The sequence below is a fragment of the Trichomycterus rosablanca genome, chromosome 18 (assembly GCF_030014385.1).
Source record: "Trichomycterus rosablanca isolate fTriRos1 chromosome 18, fTriRos1.hap1, whole genome shotgun sequence".
Classification (NCBI taxonomy): domain Eukaryota; kingdom Metazoa; phylum Chordata; class Actinopteri; order Siluriformes; family Trichomycteridae; genus Trichomycterus; species Trichomycterus rosablanca.
The window spans coordinates 6,081,058-6,090,490 of NC_086005.1; the positions used below are offsets into that span (position 1 = coordinate 6,081,058).

Consider the following 9,433-nt stretch of genomic DNA (forward strand, 5'->3'; position numbering starts at 1 on the left):
TGTATTACAATATGATTTATAATTTTCTTTCGGGGATTAATATATTTTATCCTCATTCATTACCACAAAATAATGTAGAATATTCTGCAAAACCGAATGACATTGATTATTTATGTAATTAAATAGTATTTGAAAAAAATAAACGTCCAAACTTGCAAAACCACCGGTATCAATTTATAAGGCATGTTTACAGATTTCACTGTCCACACGTTACTCAATCATGAACTGTATAAAGCAGGAATTCAACTGCAAACTAATTTTTATTCAATCAAAGAGCTAAAGAATTGTGCAAAATGAGTTCTGATACAGAAAGAAAATATAAGCAATAAGAGATTATGTAACAATATTAGGTGCATTTGAAGTTGTTTTAGCTATTCATAATACGTTTTTCAAGGTATGGTTTATTAAGTGTGCTTATGTGCAGTGCACATTGTGTAATTTCATCTGCTGGTCGGGTTAGACAGCATCTGTGGAAAAAAAATAAACAGAAAAATATTTGACTTCATGGCTTTATTACTTTAGCAATTGTAGCAGATTACACAATGTAATTAATATATATAAATTTCCACAGTGCACATTAATACCTTCGCAGAGTCCCTTTTGAAATATAATATCATCAATCGCAATATCACTTTTAACTGATGATCCTCGGGTGGCTTCAAATACAATCTAAATCAATAGAAAACAGCCATTTACAAAAATTATTTAAAAATCATTAATAATGACGGATACAATCAGTTAACTTGTTGGTTTACTTACTTGGTGTGAATGATCATACTGGTAGGTCAGTGATGCTCTTAGCCAGGACATGCTCTGCTCTCCATTACGCTCCCACAGCACCCTGTCTTTATCTTCTAGCTCTGAATGTAGCAGAACACTAAGCTGGCCTGTACCAGAGCCGTACATGTGGTAAAAGAAAAGCAGGCATTGAGCTCCTTTAAAACCTCGAATGGGGATGGACACCAGCCGAGCTCTTTGACCTGGCAGGATTTGGGAGGCTTCGATGTACAGATAATGACCTTAATAAAAACAAACAAAAAGATGTCCCTGATTTAGACTCATTGTCTGTCCATTAATTGTTATGGCATGTTTGGTGCCAGGCATTTATTTTCTTAGTTTTGTACTGGAGGAATGGTTCAGCCTGCACTTTGAAGTTATTTAGAAACAACATGATGCACATCATATATAAAAACTCAATCAACCCCAGTTCAGATTTACTGACAGTGAAAATGAATTCAGAGTGATACAGACACATAAAATCCTAATTCATTCATTCATTCATTTATTTTTACTTACTGCTTCTTCCAGCCAGGGTCATGGCAGATCTAGCTCCCCTCTGAAAAGCTAGACTCAAGGCAAGAACACACCCTGGACCATCGTGGAGCAACACACTTGCACATTCACTTACTTACATAAGGCCGTTTACTTTAGCCAATTCACCTGCTGCATGTTTTTAGGAGATGAGAGAAAAAGTATCCAATTTAAATCCACACATACACAGGGAAAAACATGCAAAACTCCTCAAAGACAGTGACAGGAAGCCAGAATAAAATTGTTGTGTTGATTATATCTTGATCAGAATGTATATATTTTGACCCAGCATTTCAAATGTCAAATATGTCATTTTTAAAATGTGTTTAAATGTGTTCCAACCATTCAAGTTACAGAAAATGCCACCCATTTAAAGTGTAATTGTACCAGAGAGCTGAAAATGTTAGTATCAATTTAAACTAAAATATCAAACCACACACTATACTTTCAATCTGACAATCCGTTTACTTGAACATGATATAAAATAGCTTAATGTGATTGAGCTTTAGCGCAAAACTAAGGTTGCAAACTAGCTGCAAAAACTGAACAATTTGGGGTGATTGGGCTTGAAATACAGTGATTTCATTGTTAAACAATTTCTTTAACATTTGAGTTCTTTAACAAGTCATGTCTTTGGACAATCTGAAAAAATAAAGATCAACAAACCAAATCCAGTTGTGTGATCTCCTTTAGGTCCAGTGTAAGAGGTTGGTGTTGGCCCTCTGTTTAGAACCCAATGTGCTATGTCACTCTTTCCATCCTGAGTGTATCCACACAGCCCATTCTCAAAATCACAGAAAGAAGAAAAAGATGGAGATGGTCCTGTAACAAACAAGACCAGGGAGGTAAAAAACTAGTAACACTTTCAACTGTTTTTAGATTTTAAAGATTTTAAATATTTACCTAATTGTTGCTCACAATCTCCAAGTCTGAGGCTAATGTCATCAATGGCAGCAGAGACACAATTCCAAAAGTTTTTACATGTACTAATAAACACCACCTTTCAAGGGTATAAAAATAAAACACAGGTTTGTTATTAATTGCTTTATTGTCAAATTGTTCAGCATGAATTAAGATCAGATTCATTTAGTTCTTGAAAATTGCAGTATGGGGTCCCACTTCTGTTCTAGACTTAATTTTTCACCTTTATCTACATTCCGTAGCCCTAATTTGCCCTAATGTTTGCCTCATTACGCTAGGACAGGGATTCCTAACCTGTGGCCTGTGGGCTGTTTGTGGCCTGTGATACATGGGGGTGTGTGGCCTACATTTCTTTACTATTTGTCATTTTTGGTTGTGTTGCATGACAAGCTTTAGACCCTGTTGCTGCCAGTTGTTCCCCAGCTGACAAACAGCATTCTATTGGCATTTCCTATTTTTCCTATCATACTCCTTGCTCATTTATCACAAATCCTGCAAGAACATACGGGGCTGTGCATCTTGCATACAGATGTTATATGGCACCGCTAGAAACAAAAGAAAATTAAGTGATGGCAGATGTATTTCAGTCCACTGCTGATCTGTAATGTTTCAAGCTGTCTGGATTTAAACAGTAAACACAACTCTTTAAAAATACAGTATGTTATATAGATAAGATAATCACTATAAAAGGAAAGCATGGATTTATTGGGTAAAACTTAAAGCTGCATTTTAGTCCTTAACAACAATGAAAACTTAAGCACACAGGATAATTCCACAAGCATTAAACAGTCATACCTGGGATGTATGTTGACTCTGGATTGTGAGTTCTACTTGTATCCAGACATCTCTGTTACTGTCACTCTGTGTCCATATTTTCTCTTGTTTTGTTTCAGCTTTATCATACAGATAAACAGATAACGTCTGATCTGTTTTGCTGAAACCTCTGAGAGAGTAGAAGAACTTTAAGCAGTACTTCTGGTTGTCAGGAAGTGGAGGCCCATAAAGTCGACTGATGTAGCCAGACTGCAATGCAAAGCAGGAATTTGCCAACAAGAAAAAGCCTGTTTTAAAGGAAATAAGTAAATATTAGCTATTCCTTAATTTTGGATTAAGTTGTTAGTATTATTATGGGTATTTTTTCATTTTCATTCATTTCCATGTTTTACCACCACTTTATCCTGGTCATGATTGCTGCGGGTCCAATTACTGGGCACAGTGCAGTAACACAGCACGGACAGGACGCCAGTCAATCACGGGGCCATCTTAGCCATACCCCCCTCAGACACAGCCAATACCACAACTGGGAATTCGAACCCAGATGTGTAATTCAGGGACCTTAATCTCATTTGCTATTTTCCTCAAGGTTTTTTTTTTATGTTTTAGTAGTATAGTACAGACTACAAACAATTACTTATAACAATAATTACATTAATGATGATGATAATAACAATAATAATAATATGAATAATAAAATGAATTTACACTTCTCAAGGCACAACAGACCCACACATTTACACACTCTAGGACCTAGTGTTTAAGGAAAACTATGTTACCTCTCCCTGTTGTATGGTCTCCTGCTCTGTAGATGTTGGGACGGACTGAAACTCTTTTCCACAGTTCACTGTTGGTCCCTTTCTGAGTGTACTGGCAAAAGCCCAGCTCAAAGTTACAGTTTGCCACCACTGGATCGATTGTGGGCTCTGTAAACCAGATATAATTACTATTACTACTGCTGCCATGACTACTACTACTACTACTACTACTACTAATAATAATAATAATAATAATAATGTTTCAAAATTATAGCCCCTTTACCAAAGGTCACTTTACAATAATTACATACATACATTTATATAACATGAAAACCCAGACAGCACCTGTTTCTTTACTGCAGAGCTCAGAAGAGAAGGAAATATCATCAAGTAAAACCCGGCCCCCTCTTGGACTATTGAATGATGCTTCGAATACCACCTGACAAACAAAACAAGTACACCATTAAAATGTATCTTTTAAACAAATCACAGTTCTCAGACAAACTCAGTTGGGTATATGTTTAAATTCTTCACTTGTGTAGACAGTCAAACGTTAAAAGTTAAAACTAAAACCACTTTTTGTTTTGTTATTTAATATGCTTCCAGTGTACTATGGCAAGTGGCATGAAGGTGCAAGTAAAAGTACTAACAAAACCCAACACTAGCTGTGCTAAAAGCAATAAAAATGCAATATGGTGGGTTACTGCAGAGAGGCTTACCTGTATAGGGTAGGGGGCTCTCAAAGCAGCTTGAACAGGAATCCACACCTTAGTTTTTGCTTCCACCTCTACCTGGTTACTCTCAGGCTCACTGGCTCTCCACAACTCTTTGTACTGACCGACCTGGTCCCTGCTGTACACTGAGAACAGGTGACCCTCTGCATGGTCCTGTTGGTACTGAAAACTCAAGCAGCCCATCATGGGCACAGTGGTCATAGGAGACATCAATTTGGCCACCTCCTTGAGATTCTTTGAGTGGATTGAATCTACATACATGTAATGACCTGAAATTTAAAGCATTTTTTGGTCAGTAAGGAAGACTTTCTAGAAAAAAATACATTACATTTCATCATGGATTAAAAGTATAGCTAGTTAACATTCTTAACTGTGTAGCAAATAGAAAGTACAGTGGGCAGAGAACTGGTTATTAAGCCCTGAGTGAAAAGGTAAACGTATTCAATGGTCATAAAATGCAAGGTTAAATAAAAAGATTTTAGAATGTTTATACACATTTACCTGGCCCATCGCTGTTGGCAGGGTTGATTGGAGCTCCTCTTCCCACGTACCAGTTGACATTGCCGTTCCACTGGTTAGTGTAGCCACACAGATTAGTGTCCTCAAAATCACAGTCTGGGGGGCAGGAAAAGAATAATGTATTCATGAAAGTTGTTTTGGTTTTGTTATCAGTTTGGACATTTTGATTGGCTGTTTTGTTATTGTGCAGACTTGGCAACCATACATACAGATTTTACAGTACAAATTGAATTGGTGTAAAAGCTTCTAACCTATGCAGTATTGATCTGAAATGTTGATCTCAAATATTGACACACTACTGCCTTTAGCTGATCCTGGTCTGCCCTCAATAACAAGCTGCAAAGCATAAAGACACATTTTTATACACAACAAGAACACAAATAACACATAAAACACAGAAACATAACTTCTGGCACAATTATGTCATCAAGCCACAAACAAATGAACAGAAGAACACTGACAATGTTACGTAAATATAGTTGATGAACAAAAACCTTTAAAACAAAAACTATTAATTATTAATATTAATTAATATTTTTAATTTTAGTTCAGGTTTAGGACACATTGTAATTTAATGTAATATATAAAATATATTTGCACTACCAACTGCCTTTTGTATATAGCAACCAACTAAAAACACCCTATTAACCCCATGTAATACCACAGAAACCCTATAGCAAAAACCTAGCAACCACATGAAATATCTTAGCAACAACCTAGCAACACCCCACCTACTACCTAGAAATCTGTATCAACTAAGCAACACTCTACCAACCACCTGAAATACCACAGCAACTACTTAGCAACACTCTGCCAACCACCTAGAATACCACAGCAACCATTTGTCAACACCATAGCAACCATTTAGCAACATGTTACTAATTAAAAATAACATTATGAAGATGAGCTATGTTTAAAGTCAGTACAGTTTCAATTTATCTTCAACTGAACACAGACAGGTTTGATTTAGGCCAGCCTAAATCGCATGTATTCTAAAACAAAACAAGCAGTCACCTTTAAATGTCTACAGAACAATGTGTCATGGTTTAAGAAAAATCCAGTGCTAAAAAGAAGAAAAAAATCTGTCTGGAGAATAGCAAAAAGGAGTGCTTACCTGACATTAAAACACAAAAAGATATTGTACCTCTCTTACCTTGTATGGTTCTGTTGAGTTCTTTAGGTCTATACTTGCAAAGATCCAACTATCAGAGGGGGTATTGGCTGACCACAGCGTGTGGTCAAAACTCTCTCCTTCAGAACGGGTGTGAATATGTAATGAAGCACTTCCGCTGAGCTGATAAACCAGCCTAAGACAGCTCCAGTCCTGCTGCTCCACATCTGGACCCAACAAAACGGCCTTTTCATCCTTTCCCTGCATATCTGCCTCCACTGTGATATAATGCTCTCAGGAAAGAAAAAGGAGAAAAAACATATAAAGACACTGACTTTTTCTTCTTATTCTGGTTGTAGTTGAACAGCCAAGTTTGGTGTTCAGTGTTTGCTTCTGAGATGTTTGGTTTCTATAAATAAACACACATTTTCTTACATCAACATTACTGTAAAAGTATGTGATCTCATTTTATAACAACTTAATAATAGCAGGAATTGCTTGTATTTAAATATTTACAAGACTGAAACTGTTTGATTTGCAGTTTAACTTCCAGTATGTCATCAGTTGTAGCCAAACAGTGAAATCCCGAGAAACAATCCCAAGTCTGTCATGCAATTTATGTTCTTTACAAGTGTATGCACAACTTATGACTTCAACTGTATGTGTGCATATGACTTTTTAAATTGTATTCTGATTATGTTACTCTTTTTATGTATTGTAATGAAATACATGATTGTAAATATTTGGTACAAACCATCAACACTTTTAATAAAGAAAAGTAAAAAAGCAAGTATTAAAGATGTCTTGACTGATTAACATCTCGGATCGTTAGTGTTAAATCTTGTGAAAATGTTGGTCTAGCTCAAAACAAGAATCACACACTAGAATGTAACCACTGGAATGTACATAGTCTGGTTAAATGTTTTCTTTAGCCAGCCTTTATGGTCTCAATCATCATATTTATTTCCTGTTTAGTACAATGCAGAAGCATTTAAGCTTGTAGCAGTAAACAATAAACAGCTGCAAGAAATTAAACTTTCCCTAGACAAGCAGAATTAAATGATAATTAATTCATAAAGAGGTGTAGACCGAATAAAAATAAATGCCATTTTCATACAGAGAGAAGAGCCAGTCATATATTCTCCTAAACATTTAAAAAGGCTCAGAATGCACTATGGCTGTTGCAGTGTAAACCCCGAACATTTGCAAAAGTAGGACAAATGCTTTTCTACTGTGTCACTTAAGAGCATCTGGAGACACAATATTTTGAAGCAATTTGAGGTTTCTTGTTTCTCCAGAATCAGTTAGGGATTCAATGTGTAATCGTTTTATTTCTAGTATTCAGTTTGCTCCTTACTATTGGGATCGATAGTCCAACTGAGGGAGGCTGAATCTGCTATATAGTCACAAGTACTTCCCTGAAAACTGCATGAGCCCGGCAAAGTCTTTGCTTTTACTGCCACTGCAACAGAAAAGAAAATAGTTTGGAAAAAATATATTCAGTATATCCTATACTATGATTTCACAGTACACAACATGTATTATGGTATTTGTTTGCTCACAGTGAAACAGTACTGCCACAGAAGAACAAAAACTTAATTAATTAAATCTTAATTAAAAATTTAAAAAATTATAAACTTAACTTTATACACTAAAATGTGTGTAAGGTTTGGTGTTAAAATTGATTTTTAAAAACAATATAAAGCATTTCAGTGTCTAAAACTCAAATCATGTAAATGTAATTATATGAATGTATATCTTACTGAAGCTGTTCTAATCTAAATATATCAAACCTTTGAACATTGTGGCAATAGGGTAAAATTACTGACACCTTTTTCAAAGTATTTGTGGCATCTATATGTTATTACACCTTCACAATAAACAGCTGGATGTAGGCAAGGGCAAAGAAAATATTCAGATGATCAAATTGTAAAAAAAGCTACAAAATTATACATTTGTCTTTTTTTCTTTTTCTTATGTTAACACACACATGCTCTCTAGCTAACCAAGAGGTCCAAACAAACATGCTTTGTACTCACCTAAAAGCAGGCTGAGGAAGAGACAAAATGCCATGTTTTACTGGATAAAAAATGTAATTTAGTTCTCCTCTACCAAAGTCTTTCTGCCCAACAGCATATGACTTCTCTATCTTGCATACCCCTATCCCCACTTTCTCCTTTTCCTTCTTTCTCTCTCTTTCACTGTCTCTCTCTCACTCTCTCTCCCACTATTACACATGTGGGAGCCTTCTGTATTTCTTCTGGAAATCAGATGGAAGCAAAACTAAGGAAGAACGAATTAAAAAGTGAAAAGGAGGGTCCAAAAGTGAGAGAGAGAAAGAGAGAGAGAGAGAGAGAGATTAAGAGAGAGTAACGGAATAAACAAGTCATGTGATATGACTAAAATAATGTAGACCAGATCAGATCTAAACTAATATAGAACAGATCTTTTAACTCAATGACACATCTAGCTTAGCCATGGTTTCTGCATTTTTCCTTATTTAAGTATATAAATATTTGTTCAAAACCCAAAGAATTGAATGTATAAAAATAGGAATAGTGTTGGTGTTTCACAGTCTTAATCTGTATATTTGAATTGAAAACAAACATGAAGACAGTAACAGAGTCTTAAGTATGACACTTGCTATTTGGACTGGGAATCTTAGTTTTAAAAGACAGTAGAACAGACTACGTCCTGCTGTATACCAGTTACTGTAGTACGTAGTACATACATTTACTCCAGTGAATCATATTGGGTACCGTGGTGGTGCAGTGGTAAAATTGGCTAGCCCACTATTGCTGAGATATGCGGTTTCAATCTCAGCAGTGCTAGTGGCCAGTCATCTACACAGACATGATTGACTATGTCTAAAGGGGATGGCCGAACAACCTAGCCATTGAAAGGTGCACTTGAAAGTACACTTGAAAATGCACTTGAAAGTGCCGATCCCAAGCCCAGATAAAAATATGAAGGGTTGCATCAGGAGGGACATCCTGTGTAACTACACTAAATCAGGTATGTGGACCAAAATGATCTGCTGTGGTGAAGCCTAAAATACAGGATGGAAAAGTAAGAAAAATAATGTTCAAAAAACAGTACATCTAGAACTAAAATAGGAATCAAAATAAGATATAATTATAATAAATAAATATCTTTTTTTATCATTAAAACATTTGATTTGGTTGTAAGTTATAAATTGACAGCAAAAATGAGAAGTGGATCTGGAAGATTATCTGTTAATTTGAATGTAGAATGTAGAAATAAGTTGTGTTATTTAGTTTAAGTTTATTGGGTGTATCTACTTT

At 35.6% G+C, this 9,433-nt stretch overlaps 1 protein-coding gene across 1 annotated transcript; it reads right to left on the minus strand.

Moving 5' to 3' along the window:
• Positions 1-303: 303 nt before the first annotated feature.
• On the minus strand, positions 304-8,344 carry mamdc2b (MAM domain containing 2b). Its single transcript, XM_063014423.1, has 14 exons — positions 8,168-8,344; positions 7,486-7,590; positions 6,171-6,421; positions 5,269-5,353; positions 5,000-5,113; positions 4,484-4,767; positions 4,110-4,203; positions 3,786-3,932; positions 3,028-3,293; positions 2,215-2,311; positions 1,978-2,133; positions 760-1,019; positions 585-669; positions 304-467 (listed from the first exon to the last, which is right to left on the minus strand). The coding sequence occupies exons 1-14, from the start codon at positions 8,199-8,201 to the stop codon at positions 457-459; spliced, it is 1,989 nt and encodes a 662-aa protein (XP_062870493.1). The 5' UTR covers positions 8,202-8,344; the 3' UTR covers positions 304-456.
• Positions 8,345-9,433: the final 1,089 nt, after the last annotated feature.

Coding starts and splice junctions, on each gene's coding strand:
- mamdc2b (XM_063014423.1), bottom strand. CDS start 8,201: ATGGCATTTTGTCTCTTCCTCAGCCTGCTTTTAG. Junction 7,591..8,167: donor CTTCCTCAGCCTGCTTTTAG/GTGAGTACAAAG, acceptor TTTCTGTTGCAG/TGGCAGTAAAAGCAAAGACT. Junction 1,020..1,977: donor AGATCACACAACTGGATTTG/GTTTGTTGATCT, acceptor GTTTTTATTAAG/GTCATTATCTGTACATCGAA.